General features: G+C 39.0%; 1 protein-coding gene across 2 annotated transcripts in view; it reads left to right on the forward strand.

Annotated features, from left to right (window-relative positions):
- LOC126260015 (uncharacterized) overlaps positions 1 to 22,658 on the forward strand; it is a 159,822-nt gene that overhangs the window by 107,815 nt on the left and 29,349 nt on the right. For both annotated transcript variants that reach the window (XM_049957176.1, XM_049957177.1), the window contains exons 9-10: positions 7,962 to 8,102; positions 14,566 to 14,778. In XM_049957176.1, coding sequence (XP_049813133.1) covers positions 7,962 to 8,102; positions 14,566 to 14,778 — 354 coding nt within the window. The remainder of the gene's footprint in view (positions 1 to 7,961; positions 8,103 to 14,565; positions 14,779 to 22,658) is intronic.

A 22,658-nucleotide genomic window follows, 5' to 3' on the forward strand; every position in this document is an offset into this window, starting at 1 on the left:
CAATTCGAGCTATTGCACTCAAGATCAAGCTAGCACCAAACTAGCTCAGTTTTCAAATGGAGGTTCATACTGGCTGATGTGCAAGATCTGATTCTAGGTGCACATTTCATCCACCACCACAAATTGTAGTTACAACTAAGCACAGCGCAAGTTAGGTGGAAGAGTGGGATGATAATGGGCACAGTAGGCAGAAGAGCAAGCAACACAGTTGATTCACCTAATGATTTAGTTAAACATTAAATGAAGCAAGAGGTTCCAAGTAGAGGACAGAATATATTGCATACCATGGTGCACCACATCAAGATTACCACAGGCCAACAGTGATAAGAGTAGCTCCCAATTTGTTCACGGAAGCAATAGTGGAATTTGACATATTGCAAACAGGCATTGTACAAAAGTCACACTGCACCTCATTAGAAAGAAAGGTAGCATGTGGAGGCCCTGTGTGGATTATTGGGCACTGAATGCTTGAACAATATCTGACAGCTATCCCATACCTAATTTGTGAGATTTTATGAACATTTTAGGCAGGGCTACAGTATTCAGCATGATGGACTGCAAGAAGGCATAGAACCAAATTCTGGTCTCTGAAGAGGACATTCCTAAGATGACTATGATAACACCTTTAACACTCTTTGAATACATCTGTATGCCATTCGGATTGAAAAATGCAGCCGAAACCTGGCAGAGATTTCTAGATGAAGTATTGAAGGGCCTGGATTTCTGCTTCATATACCTGGATGAAATTTTAATATTTTCTCAAGCAGCTGATTTACATCAAGATCACCTCAAACCAGTATTTTACATCAAGATCACCTCAAACCAGTATTTGACAGGGTAAAGAAATCTGGACTTGTGATAAATGAAGTAAAGTATGTTCTCTGCCAAAACTAGTGATGTTTCTCTGTCACGTTGTATCAGCAGCTGGTATCTGCCTGCTCAAGGAGAAGATGGAGACGGCCTTACAAAATATTCCTGGGATGACTGGTCATCAGCAGTTACGAAGATTCCTCAGGATTATCAACTTTTACAGATGCCATCTACTGCGGGCAGCAAAGATGCATACACTGCTGATGAACACCCTAGCAGGTAACAACACTGAGGGCAGGTAACTCCTACCTGGGATGCCCACCAGGCAGCAAGCCTTTGAAAAGATAAGAGCTAGTTTACAAGGAGTGGTACTGTTGTCTCACCCAGTTCGTAAGGCACCTTCAGCAATTGTTGCAGACGCGCCGGTCGATTGGCTATTGGTGCAGCACTGCAGAAAAATATGGAGGGCAGTTGGAAGCCTTTAGGCTTTTTCTCCCAAAAGCTGTCTGAAACCTAGACTAAGCGGAATGCATATGATCAGGAATTACTAGTCATTTATGAAACCATATGACACTTTGGTCTTTATGTTGAAATTTGACCATGTACGAAAATAAGCCGATTGTGTTCACTTTCCAAGGAATTAAAGGAGGTTGTTCTCCTCAGTGGTTCTGCCATTTGGATCTACTGATATAAGGGACATAGAGCATAGTGGTTGATTTTTTTCTCAAGAATTGGTGCAATTCTGCCATGATAAATTACGACCAACTGAGAGCAGAGCAAGCCACAGACAAACAGCTATGACAGTTGTTCAAAGCAACCCAACATCCTTTAACCTTGAGCTAGTGTGGTTATTGGACAGAAATACCTTATCTGGTGTAATGTGTCCAAGACTCCACCTGTGCCATTTGTGACTCAGTAACTGTGAAAGTCAGTTTTTGACAGTTGGCCCAACCTCTTTGCCTCTGTATATGTCTGCTTGTGTCTGTATATGTGTATATGTGTGTGTGTGCGCGAGTGTATACCCGTCCTTTTTTCCCCCTAAGGTAAGTCTTTCCGCTCCCGGGATTGGAATGACTCCTTACCCACTCCCTTAAAACCCAAATCCTTTCGTCTTTCCCTCTCCTTCCCTCTTTCCTGACGAGGCAACCGTTGGTTGCGAAAGCTAGAATTTTGTGTGTATGTTTGTGTTTGTTTGTGTGTCTATCGACGTGCCAGCGCTTTCGTTTGGTAAGTCACATCATCTTCGTTTCTAGATATATTTTTTCCCACGTGGAATGTTTCCCTCTTATATATATATATATATATATATATATATATATATATATATATATATATATATATATATATATATAAAAAGAAAGATGATGAGACTTACCAAACAAAAGCGCTGGCAGGTCGATAGACACACAAACAAACACAAATATACACACAAAATTCAAGCTTTCGCAACAAACTGTTGCCTCATCAGGAAAGAGGGGAAGGAGATGAGGCAACAGTTTGTTGCGAAAGCTTGAATTTTGTGTGTATATTTGTGTTTGTTTGTGTGTCTATCGACCTGCCAGCGCTTTTGTTTGGTAAGTCTCATCATCTTTCTTTTTAGATATATTTTTCCACGTGGAATGTTTCCCTCTGTTATATATATATATATATATATATATATATATATATATATATATATATATATATATATATATATATATATATATAAAAAGAAAGATGATGAGACTTACCAAACAAAAGCGCTGGCAGGTCGATAGACACACAAACAAACACAAATATACACACAAAATTCAAGCTTTCGCAACAAACTGTTGCCTCATCAGGAAAGAGGGGAAGGAGAGGGAAAGACGAAAGGATGTGGGTTTTAAGGGAGGGGGTAAGGAGTCATTCCAATCCCGGGAGCGGAAAGACTTACCTTAGGGGGAAAAAAGGACAGGTATACACTCGCACACACACACATATCCATCCACACATACAGACAAGTATATATATATATATATATATATATATATATATAGACACACACATACACAAGCAGACATTTGTAAATGTCTGCTTGTGTCTGTGTATGTGTGGATGGATATGTGTGTGTGTGCGAGTGTATACCCGTCCTTTTTTCCCCTAAGGTAAGTCTTTCCGCTCCCGGGATTGGAATGACTCCTTACCCTCTCCCTTAAAACCCACATCCTTTCGTCTTTCCCTCTCCTTCCCTCTTTCCTGATGAGGCAACAGTTTGTTGCGAAAGCTTGAATTTTGTGTGTGTGTTTGTGTTTGTTTGTGTGTCTATCGACCTGCCAGCACTTTCGTTCGGTAAGTCACATCATCTTTGATATATAGGGAAACATTCCACGTGGGAAAAATATATGTAAAAACAAAGATGATGTGACTTACCAAACGAAAGTGCTGGCAGGTCGATAGACACACAAACAAACACAAACATACACACAAAATTCTAGTTTTCGCAACCAACGGTTGCCTCATCAGGAAACAGAGAAGGAGAGGGAAAGACGAAAGGATGTGGGTTTTAAGGGAGAGGGTAAGGAGTCATTCCAATCCCGGGAGCGGATGACTTACCTTAGGGGGAAAAAGGACGGGTATACACTCGCACACATATCCATCCACAAATATACAGACACAAGCAGACATATTCAAAGACAAAGAGTTTGGGCAGAGATGTCAGTCGAGGCAGAAGTGCAGAGGCAAGGTGTTGTTGAATGACAGGTGAGGTATGAGTGGCGGCAACTTGAAATTAGCGGAGATTGAGGCCTGGTGGGTAACGGGAAGAGAGGATATATTGAAGAGCAAGTTCCCATCTCCGGAGTTCGGATAGGTTGGTGTTAGTGGGAAGTATCCAGATAACCCGGACGGTGTAACACTGTGCCAAGATGTGCTGGCTGTGCACCAAGGCATGTTTAGCCACAGGGTGATCCTCATTACCAACAAACACTGTCTGCCTGTGTCCATTCATGCGAATGGACAGTTTGTTGCTGGTCATTCCCACATAGAATGCGTCACAGTGTAGGCAGGTCAGTTGGTAAATCACATGGGTGCTTTCACACGTGGCTCTGCCTTTGATCGTGTACACCTTCCGGGTTACAGGACTGGAGTAGGTGGTGGTGGGAGGGTGCATGGGACAGGTTTTACACCGGGGGCGGTTACAAGGGTAGGAGCCAGAGGGTAGGGAAGGTGGTATGGGGATTTCATAGGGATGAACTAACAGGTTACGAAGGTTAGGTGGACAGCGGAAAGACACTCTTGGTGGAGTGGGGAGGATTTCATGAAGGATGGATCTCATTTCAGGGCAGGATTTGAGGAAGTCGTATCCCTGCTGGAGAGCCACATTCAGAGTCTGGTCCAGTCCCGGAAAGTATCCTGTCACAAGTGGGGCACTTTTGTGGTTCTTCTGTGGGAGGTTCTGGGTTTGAGGGAATGAGGAAGTGGCTCTGGTTATTTGCTTCTGCACCAGGTCAGGAGGGTAGTTGCGGGATGCGAAAGCTGTTGTCAGGTTGTTGGTGTAATGGTTCAGAGATTCCGGACTGGAGCAGATTCGTTTGCTACGAAGACCTAGGCTGTAGGGAAGGGACCGTTTGATGTGGAATGGGTGGCAGCTGTCATAATGGAGGTACTGTTGCTTGTTGGTGGGTTTGATGTGGACGGACGTGTGAAGCTGGCCATTGGCCAGATGGAGGTCAACGTCAAGGAAAGTGGCATGGGATTTGGAGTAGGACCAGGTGAATCTGCACTTCCGCCTCGACTGACACCTCTGCCTAAACTCTTTGTCTTTGAATATGTCTGCTTGTGTCTGTATATGTGTGGATGGATATGTGTGTGTGTGCGAGTGTATACCCGTCATTTTTCCCCCTAAGGTAAGACATCCGCTCCCGGGATTGGAATGACTCCTTACCCTCTCCCTTAAAACCCACATCCTTTCGTCTTTCCCTCTCCTTCCCTGTTTCCTGACGAGGCAACCGTTGGTTGCGAAAGCTAGAATTTTGTGTGTATGTTTGTGTTTGTTTGTGTGTCTATCGACCTGCCAGCACTTTCGTTTGGTAAGTCACATCATCTTTGTTTTTAGATATATATATAAAAAACTGCCACGTGTTGGTGAGGACATGTTTGACCTGTGAATGATGTAAAGTTGGCAGACAAGTGCACCAACCAGTGGGAGATTTTCCCAAGACGACAAGTCAATTCTCTCCCTTGCATATAGAGATCGTGGCCCCAATCCCACTTTTGAAGGGATATTGTTATTTCTTTATAGTCATGAAAAGATATACGTGCTGGTCAGATGGTCAGAAGCAGTTCTTAGCTGGGCTATTTCAGCTGAGATGAAAGCAAGGGCATTCCTGAATACATAGATTTCCTGCCTCAGGTGTTTCACTCATGTCAGCTCAGACCAAAGGCAACATTATTTCTTGAGCTATCTACCATATTTACTCTAATCTAAGCCGCACTTTTTTTCGGTTTTTCCAATCCAAAAAACCGCCAGCGGCTTAGAATTGAGTGCAGAGTAAACGGAAGTTCTGAAAAATGTTTGTTGGTGCCGCCACAACTATCTTCTGCCGTCGAATGTATGTAGCGCTACACAGGCATGATTTGCAGGCACAAAGATAAATACTGGCGCCAAAACCTCTGCGTCAGTAAATAAATTAAAAGAAAAGGTAGAAGAATGTAAACATTATGCCATGTATTCTTTCGTGTTTGCTGCTGTCTCATTTAAATCCTGTCTGCCTCATAAACTACAGAACAGCAACAGCAAATGCGGAAGAATATACGTATCATGTCATGTTTATATTATTCTTATGCTGTATAGTGATACAGCCAGAAATGAAGCACAGCAACTGGCTAGATTTTTAAATCTAAGGTGACTCTAATTTCTGTGCAGAATGTAATGTACTAAAGAGGCATCTGCAAAGATTTTGAAATGGAGAAAGATTTTCGCTAAACTCTCGTTCAGAACATTTTCTAACATATGCAGTCTATTATTTGGTTCTTGTTGATCATTATCAAAGAAAGCAGCAGTGTAAGTAACAACAAATAGCAGTCTCTTGCCATTGTTTCGCTTGTGAGACAATTCCTCTCTCTCTCTCTCTCTCTCTCTCTCTCTCTCTCTCTCTCTCTCTCTCTCTCTCTCTCTCTCTCTCTTTTTTTTTTTTTTTTTTTTTTTTTTTTTTTTTTTTTTTTAAATGTGGCGGAGCGCGCACAAAAGCAAGGCAAGCCGTGAGGGGCGACAAGTCGTAAACACTCATTATCAGAATGCAACAAACAATGCATGACACAGTACAATAATGCATTTTCAGCTTAGAGTGACGTAAACACCTATAACAAAGAGAACAGCACTTATCAGATCAAAGCAAAATAAGCAATCGATTCAAACCAGACGAAGCACGTGAAAAAGGAAGGGTACCCGTATAAATGTGGACGGAGCGCCTGACACGTAGCAGTGGCTACTTGGTAAAGCTGAAATGTTAAGCTTAGGACTCGAACCAAACTGCTGTAGCTGCATCTTCATCCATTCGACCTAAATTGTGTCTCATGTTACAATGGACCAACTTTGTTTCAATTTGGAGGTGCGGTCTAAAACTTTTCTCTCCCGTTGAATTTCGAGTCTCAAATTTCAGGTGCAGCTTAGATTTGGGAAAATTTTTTTCCTTGCTTTTGAGTCTCATTTTTCAGGTGCATCTTAGATTCGAGTGCGGCTTAGATTCGAGTAAATACGGTAACTATGTAGGTTCCAGCACCACCAGTTACCATTCCTCAGCAACGGAATGGTTGAGCGATGGCATAGGACACTAAAGGCCATGCTTATGTGCCATGATAGTTACTGGACAGCTGCTCTGCCACTGGTCTTGTTAGGACTTCGTACAGCAGTAAAGCCAGACATTGCATCATCGACCACTGAGATGATATATGGGGAAAAGTTGATCTGCCATTGAAGTTTTAGAGTCCCCCTTCCCCCCACCAGCGCAGCTGCCGTCTATCAGGCTGCAGCTGCCGTATGTGCTGCAACAGCTAATGTTCCAGGTAGCCAGACTATGCCCATTGCTCGCCTCATGCCATGGAGTTCTGAAAGTATTTGTACATAAAGACATTGCGACATGCTCTCGGGATCATGTGGGCAGGTGCTGTAGACACATTGTTACAACAGCCATACTTGGGACCTTTCTGAGTATTAAAACACAACAAACTAGTGGTCCAAATAGCGTACAACAGCTGGTTTCTGACAGTGTCATAGGAGGGGTTAAACCAGCGTATCTGCTCACCACAGACATAGCAGGAGAATGTGAGTCCTACACTGGTGATTTTGTCCCTACCTGACATGGAGACCATACAACCAGCAGCAGCTCCGCCTTCGTCACTACAAGTGAGTCCATGAGAGAAGCCGAAGAAACCAAAGGCTTATACAATGGCAGGGTGACAAGTGCGGCACTAATTCCCGCACATTCCGGGAGCTCCACTGTACTGTGGGGGAGCTATGTGAAAAGCACCAGCTGTGGATGGCGAGTGAAGAGACTTAGTTATTCTTTGGCCAAGCTGCTGAGTTGTGTTCCCCATTTATCCTTTACTTTAATGCTTTTGACAATTCTCGGTTTATTCATTGCTGAATGGCAATTTTCATGTAATCAGGAAAATAAATAGTTATTGTCCAGTGTTCAGGGGAGTTTCTGTATTAGTAGACTATACCTTGAGCAATACCTATAGACTCAAAATGAGGATTACAGAGAGTTAAAGTCCCAGTCCTACTGTTTTGATGTGACCTGTCTATAGTTTTCTTTTACTGCTCTAGGACAATACAAGAATGTCCCCTTCAATGACACTTTAATGGATTCGTTCTTTCTTTGTCAAAGAGGATCTAGAGATCATTGCTGAATTTGCATTAAATTGTAACCTAATACAAACATTTAAGACAATGAAACCAAATTGATTTCATGGAGAAGAAAAAGTGTGAGCTTAATTTTTTGTTTTGGCAAAGGAAAAAGCAAAACCGCAGTCTGCACTCCACTGTATTGTGCCCATCAACTGATTTAAGAGACTCTCATGTTGCACACAGACAGTAATTATGAGAAAGAGTATTTCTTTGTCTTAAAATATAAGGACCTTTTTACTTTCCCTTCCATACCAATCTTTGTTCATCTCAACATTGTCTGCAGGTTGCAGCTATACAACCATTTGTCAAGTGAGTGAACAAATGCGCAGAACGAAAGGTGACAGAGAGCCACACGAACATGGTCTGAAACGATGGTGGCGTGAGCATCGTGGGACAAAAAATGCCATTACACACCAACTTAAAGGTACAGTAGAAATTACAGAAAGGGCTTCTTGTAGTACTTATATTGCAATGTTAGTCAACATTTCAACAGTCAAAATACAATGGTAGAGATAACTATTATACCTGGTGGTTATAATTAAACTTTCGCTATTTAACACATTATAACACAGAAACTAATTATGTATGAGTATGAAACTTGGTAGCATTAATGTCAAGGACATGGGGAAGAGAAATCATGCAGAATCAATTCATTTGAAACACTTTTGATTTACTGCTATGGTACGTCATACCATTACATACCGGTACCATTACTGGTACAAAAGGGGCTCGGTATGGTGTCTTTCAGTGTCCAGATGAGTCTGAAAACACAGGATTGCATTCTGCACAGCAGAAGGAAGCATGTCTGTAGGTATGCTGGCTACATCTCTTGATATGTTGTGCTTCAGATCAATCCATGTGTGAATGTTCCCCTGGTAAACACTGTCCTTCAGGTAGCTCCACAACCAGAAATCACAGGGAGTGAGATCAGGTGATCATACCGGTCAAGCATTTGGAAACGATCAGTTGATAATTCAAGTGTTTCCAAATGTGTTTTGGAGAAGCTGGTTAACTTCATGAGCAATGTGTAGTAGGGCGCCATCTTGCATGAATGAGCTTTGTCTGTCCATAAGATGGTCCAGATCCAGTCCTCACCGACTTCAAACCTTGCGAGAAAATGGAGAGTGAAGTCAACACATCCTTGTGCATCCTTTGGTGCAAACTGCTGTACAATATAGATCTTATACAGATACCATTTGAGAATGGTTTGAAGCACCTCCTATACAGTGGATCAAGGGATGTTCAACTGTCATGACACAGCACACGCCCTGCCTGATGATCGGAAATTGTGCGCAGTGTTGTCTGCCATAGCAGCAGTGATTTCATCAACCACCTGAGGTGCAACCAGTCATCAGCCTCTTCCTGGAGTGACGCCCAGTTCTCCAGTTGATTCGAACTTCTCATGCTCCACACATCAAGTGGAGAAAGAAGAAAATTCCGTAATCCTTTCAGTCAGCAGTATACTCAAAGTGCAGCTGCAGCATTACTGTTGTTTTGATAATAGAACTTCACCAATAATGCCCTGCTCCTTTTGTCCAAGCTTATGTAGACACATCAACGAGTGCACTGCAACTGGTCAGGTGTATGAGACTATGAACCATGATGAGTGATCATGGCACTTGGTGCCCATAGTTGTAACTAGACAGTGGTGCTGTGATGCATGATAATCATGCACTCTATACTGTGTGGACATTAATGCTACCAAGTTTGGAACTCTTACAGTAATTAGTTTCCGCCTTATAACATGTTAAATAGGGAAAGTTTAATTATAACCACCTGATATTTCACTTGAGATTGTTGTGGAAAGAAATGTGGCATTTACAAAATAACTGTCAACAGTGTGATGGTGGTGTTTGTCAAATCACTGCAGAAAGAAATATCAGTAGTCCTACAACCTGTGATCTTCAACCTCCAGATCTTTTAACTGATATCATTTACATTCAATAAATTATAAACACAGAAGTAGAAAGTGTAGCTAAGACTGAATATTAATGATTTAATAAATAATGACCAGTGAGCAATGGGATATCAGTGTAGAAAAAGAGATAATTAACAGGGAGATGAGAGAGGGATTAAAAGAGGAAAAAAGTCACCAACAGAGAAAACAAAGAGAAACAACAGTAAGCAAAGCCCATGTAGATGAAAAGAACCATGTATGAAGGTTGAATGAAAAGTAATGTCTCCACCTTCGTTAATTGTGTTTGGATGGGAATGTTTTAATAAATGAAATGCAGAAATAATCCTTAGAATGTGATCTTTAATTACCAGTATTCACTTTTCCACATAATCACCAGCCAATTGGATACATTTCTGCCAATGATGAACTAGTTTTCTGAAGCCGTCACAGAGGAAGTCGACACTCTGTTTTGCAACCACAGTCTCACAGTTCTCTCAATGTCTTCATCTGAAGCATAATGATGTCCCCGCAGATCGTCTTTCATTATCGGGAACAGAAGGAAGTCAGATGGAGCTAAATCTGGACTATATGGAGTAAGCCATACGGTGGTGAGATTCAGCCTCTGAAGTTCTGCTGTGGTGGCATGTGAAGTGTGTGGTTTGGCATTGTCATGCTGCAGGAAAACATTTCCCTTTTTCTTTTGGACCCTTGTTAGCTGTCATTTCAGAGTTTGCAACATTGTAATGTAACACACTGAATTTATTGTTGTTCCACGATCAAGGAAATCAGCATGAATAACACCATCTGCATCCCAGAACACTGTGGCCATGACTTTTCCAACTGAGGGCTGCGTCTTGAATTTCTTTTTCTTGGGTGAGTCCTTGTGCCGATATTCCAGAGACTGACATTTTGTCTCCATGTCGTAATGGTGTAATCACGTTTCATCTCCTGTCACAATTGAATGGAGAAAGACGTCACTTTCATTCTCATAACGCGAGAGGAGTTCCTGCAAAATTTCAAGTCTGTGCGCTTTCATTTCAGGGGTCAGCATCTGGGGTTCCCATCGTGCACAGATCTTCTGATAGCCGAGCAAAGCAATAATATGTGGCCCACACATTCTTGTGAAATGCTGATTGTACTAGCAATTTCTCTCTGAGTGATACGACGATCGTCGTGAATCAATCTGTCAACATTTTGCTTGTGAAACTCGGTGGTTGCTGTCACAGGATGTCCAACTCTTTGTTTGTCACACAGGTCAGATTTTCAGGTGCTCCCGCCTCAACATCTTTAAACTTACTTGCCTAATGACACACAGTACTCACATCAACACAATCATCATAAACTGCTTTCATTCTCTGATGAATCTCCTGTGGGGTGACACATTCTGCTGTCAAGAATTCAATGACTGCACATTGCTTAAATCGCATTGACTGACCATCTATGCAGGGTTCCATACTTCACACTGTAACAACACAACCATTCAATGCTAAGGCTTCCCACCAACTTAACTGGAGCTGTAGAGAAGAGGCTACGGAACAACCCAGTACCTGTCGCATGCCAACTGTTGGAAGAGTTATGAAGGTGGAGGTATTACTTTTCAGTCAACCCTCATACGTATTGAATACCCAGTTCCAATATAATGAGTTCTGATTGTGCAATTCCAGCTATATTTTTGGCTATCAAATTTTGTAATACACTGTGCCTGTGTAGATGGTCTGTATGTAGCAAAACATTTTTGTTGACTGTTTTGTGGTGATAATGCTGTATCTTTAATACTGAACTACACTTACATGTTAACTGACAAATAATATATTTTCATTTTTGGTATATATTTTCTTGATTATGTATATTTTTACTTTTGAATACAGCATAAACAGTTAGGTGGTAGTATTCATGTCACAGGTTAAAAGTTTGTGTCAGACCAGTACTTAAACCCAGATCTTTGCCTTTCATGAGAAGTCATTTAAGTCATCAAACACATGTCATGAACTGACTCAGTGTCTGTGCCTGCCATAACCTCACCGTTCAGTCTAATTTACAGTACGCACTAAAACTCCAATAAAATATGACAATAACCTAACTGCCACCTTAAGGATATTACAGAATGAAATCCCTTTTCTTAGTCTTTACAGTGAAACTCTCATGAGAGAAAAAATGTTGTGTCAATATGATATTGTGTGCCAGTATGGTAACTGAAGCCTGATACCTGATTTATTTGGCTAGTAATGTGAGTATGCATCTGGGGACCAACTCAAAACTTCAAACTGCCTACTGTCTTTCTTCCTTTCTTTCTGGTCCATTCTTGTGCTATCCTATCAGTACTATCACCACTGAGAGGATGGTTATAGTGGATAGAATGGAGCGTTATCCATTCTCTCAGGATTGTTGTTGCCCAGAAATATTTTGCTTGTAGTGTCATAATCTGTTTTATTTTTTATTTTGGTTTATTTTTTTTTTTTTTACTTCATTTCTTCTTGTTTCCAGTCTTCCAACCACATCATCATCTGTACTCAAATTTCATCGCTTCCAGCAAAAATCTTTCTATACCAGCATGTCCGAATCTTGGAAACAAGTAAAAGTCATTTGGTACAATACCTGACTTAAGAACCATGCACGCAAACTCATCACATGAAGGAGTTCAGTACATCCAATATATCACTCATAGCATGTGGACATGATAATACTATGTAGTCAACAAATCTCCAATAGCACCATTCCTGGCAGTTAATTTTGGAGCACACGATACAGTTTTTGTAACATCTCACAGTAGAGATAACAACGTCAGAGTTGTGAAGTTTGGTCTCTCAGAGGTGGACAGGGTTAATTATAGTTGTCATCACCAGTTCATAATGACAGCTGTGACACATGCATGAAGTTGTTGCAGTGTTCTCCTAAGAGCAGGCAGTATCTGTAAGGTGTCTGCTGTCTTCTGAAGCACACTTGAAGAAACTATGTTCTGCTAATAAGGTCTCCGAATTGTTTATGTGATATTGTCACTGAACACCATCAGAAACTGTTACAACACACAACTAGTGCAACTGTTCTTTGGAATATTATTTTACAATTTTGAGAGTAAGTATCTGCTGTTCTGAAAGATAGTTATCATGATTTTTTTTTTCTTTGTTGACCTAATTATACCATTCTTGAATGTCACATATTCTCAGATTTGTGATGAAACCAAATTTTATCATCTATCACAGTACAATTCAAAATATTTTGCTACTTGTTCACTGCATAGACTACACATTTGAGCAGTATGTGTTATCCACTTATCAACATGGCTCTTTTAACTTACTACTTGATCAAAACAGTGTCGTACCTTTCACTGAGCGACAAAGGTCATGGGGTGGTGATACGCACAAATACAGATGGTGATAGTATCATGTACACAAGGTATAAAAGGGCAGTGCATTGGCAGAGCTGTCATTAGTACTCACGTGATTCTTGTGGAAAGGTTTTCATCGTGATTATGGCGGCACGACGGGAAACAGTAGACTTTGAACGTGGAATGGTAGTTGGAGCTGGATCCATGGGACACTCCATTTCGAAAAATTGTTAGGGAATTCAATATTCCAAGATCCACAGTGTCGAGGATGTGCTGAGAATACCAAATTTCACTCATTACCTCTCACCAAGAACAATGTGCTGGCCGACAGATTCCACATAACTACCAAGAGCAGTGGCGTTTTTCTAGGATAGTTATTGCTAACAGACAAGCAACACTGTGTGAAATAATGACAGAAATCAATGTGGGACATATGATGAACATATCCTTAAGAAATTTGGTGTTAATGGGCTATGGCAGCAGACGACTGATGCGAGTGCCTTTGCTAACTGCACAAAATCGACTGCAGTGCCTCTCCTGTGCTCATGACCATATTCGTTGGACCCCAGAGGATTGGAAAACTGTGGCATGGTCAGATGAGTCCCAGTATCGGTTTTTAAGAGCTGATGGTTGGATTTGAATGTGGCACAGACCTCATTGAGTCATGGACCCAAGTTGTCAACAAGGAACTGTGCAAGCAGGTGGTGGCTCCATAATGGAACAGGCTGTATAAAAGTGGACCGGACTGGGTCCTCCAGTCCAACTGAACCAGTGATTGACTAGAAATGCTTTTGTTTGGTTACTTAGAGACCATCTGCAGCCATTCATGGACTTCACATTCCCAAATAACAATGGATTTTTTATGGATGGCAGTGCGCCATGTCACTGGGCTACAGTTGTTCGTGACTGGTTTGAAGAACATTCTGGACACTGAGTGAATGGTTTGGGCACCAGATCACCCAACATAATCCCTCAAACATTTATGGGACCTAATTGAGACATCATTTCATGCCCAAAATCCTGCATCGCCAACACTTCCGCAATTATGGATGGCTATAGAGACGGTGCGGCTCAGTATTTCCGAAGGGGACTTCCAATGAATGTTGAGTCCATGCCACATGTGGTTGCTGCACTACAGCAGGAAAAATGGGGCTCCAACACGATAATAGGTGGTATCGCATAGCTTTTATCACCTCAGTATACCTTCAAACGTATGCACAATCCATAGCTATTTATCCTCTACTAATTTCTGTCATGTATCATTTTCTTCCTCTTCGTCCCATTCATTGTTTTCCCATAGGTAATGAAACAAGTTGTCCTTCAAGGGAGAAGTTGTTATGCCTACTATGTATACCATCTTCTGAAGGAATGAGAAGTGGTCTGTTTTTGCAAAATTTCTGTTTGATGACTTTTAGGTATGTTATTCATAATTCTGGAAAATTAAACTTATGTATTATCAGAGAGTGTGCCAAGTTTTTATTATCTTTTTCAAAGCATCTGGATTACCTAAAGTGACCAGATTTTAAAATATTGTTCCAGCTGATGTACTGAAGCCAACAGAAAATGTTTATCTGCTCTTTAAGACAAGGCTTTACATAAAGTATGCATCACATATATCTCATTTTTTTGACAGCTTTTCATATGACTCTGGTCTCCTTTCCATAGAAAGCAGTCCAAAACCAGCAACAGCAGATAATAGTTCTTTGTCAGAACTGCAACAAGAAAGACAGAGAGTAGAAGAGCTAACTCAGGAATTGCAGAGAACTCAAGAAAGGCTACAGCAGTTGGAACAGACAGCAAAGGTGCATTTACTGTCAGAGTCTTATGTTCAACCCCAACAGCAAGTTGTTCATGTTGTTGAGATCCCTCATTCACAAGGTGAGCAATAGAAGTTATTACATCTGTGAGATATATTTGAAGAAATTTTTCATTACTTCCCTAGATGATTAACATCTTTGCTATTTTTGCAGTCAGATTAATAAAGGTGATCAGAAATCCATGTATAATTCATGGAACATGATGTTTGTTCAATTATGGAAACAAACAAATGTACATTGAGGTAGTCAGCCTTTAAAGTCTGTGATGTTTTCTATTACAACAACTGTTTATGGAGTTTCACTATGCTATAATGAAAAACATTTATTGTTTAGAAAGCATGGTATTTGTTTTTGCCATGCAAGCAGAAAGAGGCATATATTAATGTTTTTGATATTATTTTCCTGCATGGAATATAAAAGGTAAAAGTATCAGTACAATTCTGCTGCACTGGATGTTTGTTTATCTGAGAAACCCGAAACCTTTTTAGTGAACATTATTACATTTAGTGCTGTGCAGTATTCATTCTTATATTGTGTTTTGTAGATCCCATCAAGAAGGTGAACCTTCAAGGATGTGAAACAAGTCAAGGTGTACATAAAAGAAAGACAAGAAAATGATGAAAACTTAATCTATCTATTATATTAACAACAAACGAGCACCACACTGGTTATTGCTATTCAAACTCTAAAATAATTGAGTGAATTAGAAAGAAAGTTGATAATTTGGGAAAAAAAATCTGTTGCTTTCTCAGTTTCACTATATAGCTGCTGTTTATGTGCTGTTAGTAGCTAAATATTGACTAGTTTAGAATTGTATTGTTGAAAGAAAATATTTCCTTAAATCTTTAAATATTGAGTCCCCCTTACAGTACAGTACTACTTGGCATGTAGGTTTATAGCAAACATTGCTACTTATCAGCAATATGGAAAGGATAAATTGTCATTAACCACATAGAGGAGGTGTTGAGTTGCAGACGGCCACAGTGAAAAGATTACTACAAATATTTAATATTGTCAACAGAGCCCTTCCTCAGAAGTAGAACTGTCTCACATTCACAGACCAACAACTTACACACATGTGGCTATTGTCTCCAGCTGCTTAAGGCCAGTTGCGACTGCACCTGATGTGAGCAACAATTTGCTGGTGTGGGTGGTAGGGTTAAGGAGGATAACTGTGTCCGAAATCTTAAATATTTGTAGTATTCTTGTCATTGTGCTTGGCTGTAACTCAACACCTCATCTGTGTGGTGAATAGTAAGACATACATTCCATATTGTTGGTATTAAATCCTACTGTTTCCATTGTCTGCTTTTGCTTAACTGCTACGTGTCATGTAGCTAACAGAACTTGTCAATCCCTGAATCCAGATGTGTTTTCAAATAATTTGCAGAAAGAGTGGCTAATAAGATATGTTTTTAATTTTCTTTTGAGCTGTTAGGGTTTTGTAATGTCCTGCTTTATGTTAGATGAGAGCTTGTTGAAATTTTTGTCTTCACAGTGTGTAACTCCGTTCTAAACAAGAAGGTAAAGTGTACATGAAACCTATTTTTGTGTCTCATATTGTGACAATGCAAACCGCAGTTCGCTGAAACTGATTTTGTAACATCAGCAACAATAATGATCAAAGATTAAATGTATTTGGAAGTGAGCGTAAGAATTCCAAGATCCATAAAAAGGCTTCTGCAAGATGCACCTTATCTGCTTTACTCAATATTCTTGCTGCTCCCTTGTGCTGTAGATGCACTGCCACAGAAGATAATTTCAAAAGTAAACAGTGAGTAAAAAGGCCAACACTCTTGTCATTAGGTCAACACAATGAGAAATACGTCTAAAGGCCTAACATGCTGAAATGAACCTCTTGATTAATTTGTCTGTGTGTTGAATCCATTTTTACTTGTTATCTAGGTAAACTCGAGGAATTTTTCACTGTGTGTTTCATTTAGTATATGACCATTAATGTCTGTTATGTTACTAACTGGTTGCTATTGCTTGTTTCAAAATTGCATAACACAAGCCTTTGTGAGATTGAGACATAAACAGTGTGCTGTGAACTACTTGTAGACCTTCTCAGCTATCATCTGAGTTTTGTCTGGAAGAATTGAGTTTGGATACTTGATTAAAATGCTTGTATCACCAACAAACTACATTTTTGAAAAGTCCTTTTAAGTCACTGGAAGATCGTGTAAGTGGGTTACAAATAAGATTGGGCCCAGCACAAATCCTTGTGGCATTACACATGATATGCTTCCCCATTCTGAGGTTAGTCTGAGGCCGTCTGTTAATGAGATCCTCTACTTTCTGTTATGAAGGTAATGTTTCATCCATGCAACAGGGATTTCATTAATGCCATAATATTGTAATTTTTGTAGTAGAATTTTGGAATGTTGGGAGGAGCGATGTAGTTCTGTAATTAGAAGTGGTTTGTTTATCTACAGTTTTGTAGATGGATGTTGTTACAGCATCTCTAAATTTTTGTCAGAAAATATGCTCAGAGTTATTGATTCTTTACAAAATTAGCTTAACACTTAACTCACAAGGTGTCTCTCAGATTTTGTGAAAATTTTCAGATTCACTCATTGAGGTTGGTTGTGGCAAAATGCTTCCATATTCCCCCTACTCTCAAATTGCCAGCCCTACAATGTTTTTTTGTCAGTTGCATTGTCACCTTGTTGTTTTCATACATTATTGACAGTTGTTAGGGCCTCCTAGACCACGCCTTGTGAACTACGTAGCTGTTTTCTTCAGTAAAATACGGTATAATACAAAATTTGTTTGCAGGAATGTGGCAATTTTAACTTTCCCAAGTTTGATGAAATTGTTAGATGGAATACAAAGGAAGGATTCAGTGCTACAGATCAAGAAGTAGATGAAAAATATTATTTTACCAGAAGACATTATGATAGTTGTGGTGGGGATCTGTCTGTTTCTCCAGTGAAATACTTGAAGTGTTGGTTAAAATGAAACGAGTTTTGAGTGATGATAAAAAAAAAGTGTAGATTCTGCCAATGAATGTATATTTTGTACACTACCTATTGAGTGGAATTTTTATGTGCAGATTTAAACCCTGGAATTAAGTTTTATATGTAAATTTACTTGCTTCAGAGATAATATAAATTTTTAAAACATAAAATTCAGTTCTGTAACAGCCCATTTATGTTAACATGACATAAATTAAAAATTTCAAATAATTTGCACCTTAAATCTTTATTTAAACATAGGGATTACAGGAAGGTCACTTCATGAGTTGAGTGTTAAGGTTAATCCCATCAAGTCAGCACAAGATTCCAATATTCCATTAGAAACACTATTATAGCCAGCAGAATTATAACCGTCTTAGTGACCTGATAAATTCTGTAATCTCCTTACTGGTTCTATTTTGAAACTGTTATTAGATTATAGTGCATGCACCTTCCAAAATAGTAATCCTGTTGCAGCTGTATTTGGTTTTTATCATGGGTGCAGTGTTTGCCGTCACTGTGAGGAAGTAGTCATTGAATTCGGTGACCAAAGAGAATAAAGTGCTACCATGTCTGCGAGGTGGTGGCTCAGTTTTGTTGGGTCACTGTGTTTGTTTGTCTCATATTTAATAATGATCCAAAACTGTTTTGTGATATTCTTGGCGTGTTTATTGTTTGATCTTAGTACAGGATTTCTGCTTTTTTAATTATACATTTGAGGATTTTACCATACTAGTGGCAATGCTATTTTAAATATTTACTGTTGCTTGTTGTCCAAATTACATTTATCGCTCTCTATTTTAGTCCCTGGAGTTTTCCACTCGTTATCTTTGGTTCCAATCAATTTTGTCCTTATTTGTTTAGGGGAAAACAAGACTCAAACTGTAAACAAAAAGTTACTTTTTCCATTAACACTGTCTGCTTTATAATTTTATCTTCAACATTCTTCCCATACTTTTTGCATAAACATTATAATCAAGTCATTGTTTATGATTATGTGATAGAGTACTTTTTCATGCAATCTTGTCATGATTCACCTTTATGACTACAAGTCAGTGCCTAAAACCGAGCCCTATTATTTTAAAGTGAGTGGTAAAATAAAGTTATTGTCCATTCCGTTGGGGGCCTGCGGCATAGTAGCATAGTATACATCATTATAAGACATAATGAAAATGAATGCTCCAGAAATAGCTTCAGTAAGGTAATATGTTTCTTTAAATACTTTACATGACAGGCCTGTTTCAGCTTATAGCCATTGTCAAGTGACCTGTGAAAATAACATTGGTAATATTATGTAAATCATGTGTGTTTTATGTTTATGAACATATGATGGAATAACTTTATATTCTAGGCTTCATTTGTTGTACCTAATTGCTTCAATCAACTTCAGTAATTTAATCTTCAAGTGTAGAAATTGCAGAATGTTCTCCATTATTTCATATGACACTATCGTCCATATTTCCCATTCTGTTGAGCCCATAGCATAATTTACGTCAGTGTAAGACAAAAGTCATAATGAAAATAAATGCTCCAAAACTAGCTGCAGTTTTGGCTTGTCATTATCAAGTTATTGGCTCCTTTGAAGTTTGATGGTTATTAGATAAATTGTTTCCTGTGGCATACACTCCATATTGTGAGAATCTGTTCATGGCTTTCAGTTAATTATGGTTAGCACTTTAAAAGAAAAAAAAGAAAAATTTCTCAGTCTCCAAATTAAAACTTTGGCTTTGAAACTTCAGTCCTGTATATCCTACCACACTAACATTCTCTAAAGATTTCAATTTGTAAATTATTATGTAATGCAACATAGCAGTTTTGCATTAACAACAGCTTATTGCTCCCTTATTTATTTCACCAAAAATTGTAATGGTAAAAAAAGAGAAGGGAAGGGAAGAAAAAAGGAAAAAAAGGTGGAGGATTGATTCAGAGGTAAGTTTTCAAGGTAGGAGATGAGGTAATGAGAGAAGTAAAGCTGTGAGTGTGGGTTGTGAGTCAAGCTCTGTTATAAGAGCACTTGCCTGCGAAAGGCAAAGGTCCCAGGTTTGAGTACCGGTCTGACATACAGTTTAAATCTGGCAGAAAGTTTGAAGGGAGTAACTGTTGTCATGTTTAAATGACATGACAGACTCAAATTGTTAGAATGATATTAGTTCAAATGGTTCAAATGGCTCTGAGCACTATGGGACTCAACTGCTGTGGTCATAAGTCCCCTAGAACTTAGAACTACTTAAACCTAACTAACCTAAGGACAGCACACAACACCCAGCCATCACGAGGCAGAGAAAATCCCTGACCCCGCCGGGAATCGAACCCGGGCGTGGGAAGCGAGAACGCTACCACACGACCACGAGATGCGGGCTATGATATTAGTAACATTCTGTTGAAGAAGTACCTACTCACAGTTGCATGATGCACACTAAATGCTAATTTTCACAATGAGAATTATATAATTTTCACAATGAGAATTATATAAATAAAATATATCACTAATATTCTTTATAAGAGAAAGCAGATAATGGAAGACTGTAAGCTCCAATACATATAAATCATAACATTTCATGAGATGATGTAACTTACCAAACGAAAGCGTTGGCATGTTGATAGACACACAAACAAACACAAACACACACACAAAATTCAGACTTTCGCAACAAACGGTTGCTTGAATTTTGTGGGTGTGTTTGTGTTTGTTTGTGTGTCTATCAACATGCCAACGCTTTCGTTTGGTAAGTTACATCATCTTTGTTTTTAGATATATTTTTCCCACGTGGAATGTTTCCCTCTATTATATTCATAACATTTCATGAGCTACACATTATCTTGGTTGATATTGTACAAGACAAGAAAAAAGAATGACTTAGATAATGCAGTCTTCTTCAAAATTACAGCATTCAGCATTGCTATTAACTTGAATACACAGTTCTAATATTCGACAATAATATTTATTTAATAGTTCATTATGAACCGGCTTTCAGCTCCTTTGGCCATCATCAGATAACTTAATACTAAACAGAAGACCACACAACTTCAATGAAAATTCATAGCTGTACAAAGATATGGGACATTTTATGATTATATCAATACAAAACACAAGCATAATATAGTACCTAAAGAGAGAGAGAACAAATAAATCTTATAATACAGTATGTTAAAACATTAAAACTATATGAATGTACACCAAAAACGTTGTGAATGAGAGTAATAGCACAGTCTATGTCATATGGACAAGCTGGTGAATGTGTGAATAGATAAAAAAAGGGGGTGAGAAAGAAGTCTGTGGAATGTGGTGTTGACTAGTTATAACAAGCTTGTTACCTAATGGCAAGATAAATAGTAAATCTGGTGCTATTTTAATAAGGGTGAATTATGGAACTGTGTTTGGTCAAGAAGGACCAGATCAGAGTCTTTGATTAGTGTTTATTAATGACCAGTATTTCAAATAATGTTAGTTTTCTGCCTTTAGTTCCTTTATGGAAGATGGTCACAATTTACATCATATGAATGACATTCAATCAGAACATGTTCAGCAAAGGCAGAATCTTTCTTTTTCAGTCTCCAACTCATTTCATGCTCAGTCAGTGTAGTAGCTGTAGCCCTACCTGGTTGACCTAAATATAATTTGCCACAGAGATTGCAGGAAATTCTATAAATTCCATTATGTTCTAAAGGCGGAATGTTATCTTTACTGTTGAACACAAGGTTGGCAACAGTATTCCTAGTGTAAAAAGCTGGAGTATATTTCCTGGATTTTACTCTCCTGGCATGAATGTGTGAAGTCCTACCCACATATAACATGGGGACCCATTTGTTATCAGTGTGATTTTGTGCTATCTGAGGTGGATAAGAGAGTGCTGTTATCCTCTGTCTCTTCTTTTTGCTAAGCGTCATCTCAGTTAGGGTAGAACTATAACCATTGCTATATGCTATTTCTTTAATTATTTTCAATTCATTTTCAGAATCTGGCTTGGTTTGTGATATAGATAGTAGGCTGTGCACCGCCACACCCTTGTGAACTAGATATATTGTCAAAACTGTCAAAGAAGATTCGTGTGCCATAACAAACCTGATATGCCTCAACAAGAAAGCTAAAATCGAATGGTTATCTCAACTGAAATTAGCCCCAACAACCTGTAATAGTTTGCCGAACATGTCATTAACTTATCAAGTCTAAATTTTTGTTCTGAAGAATTCTAGATTTTAAATAAGGGAATTAAATATGCTCTGAAATCCAATATTTCTGAAAAACAGCTAGACATACTGAAAGTGTATCATGAATATTCTTTGCCAGAGATGCATCTACGAAACACCTGGTAGCTGATGAACTGAAAACTGAAAATGCAGATATATTGTTACCTGAGTTAGGTAACAGTCCCACAATGTAATATGCTATGGAAGTGGAGAACCTTATTAAAAGCTGCAAATCTGTATTTACTGATAGGGATTCCAAATACCTAATAGACAATACCATTACACCTAGTGCAAAATTAGTTTCATTTCATGTTAGCAGCCTGTTTTCCAATACTCCTGTTTCAGAGGCAATGGAAATTTTAACAGAATTGTTACACGGAGACAGAAGATGTAAGGATAGAAATTGAAACATGCTTAAAGCAAAATAATTTCCAATTTCAACTGGCTCCCTTGAGTCAAACAGATGGGTTAGCAGTGGGATCGCCATAGAGCCCCTTATTAGCTGAAATGTTTATGGATAATTTTGGGCAAACATTTTTAGGTTAAGACCCTCTCGAGCTCAAAAATATAGTATTGGACCAGGCAGTGGATGATGTACTACCTAAAAATTAAATAATTTTTTGCAACATTTGAATTCACACCACAGCAAAATCAAATTTACGGTGGAGTTGGGAGGAGACTCTATCACCTGTTTAGATGTCACCATTGACATCAGTAAGCAACAGCATTTATTTAAGATATTGCAGGAAAGTAACATCAATAAACACAGTAATACCAGCCAATTCACAGCATCCTA

Source organism: Schistocerca nitens, chromosome 5, assembly GCF_023898315.1.
Source record: "Schistocerca nitens isolate TAMUIC-IGC-003100 chromosome 5, iqSchNite1.1, whole genome shotgun sequence".
Classification (NCBI taxonomy): domain Eukaryota; kingdom Metazoa; phylum Arthropoda; class Insecta; order Orthoptera; family Acrididae; genus Schistocerca; species Schistocerca nitens.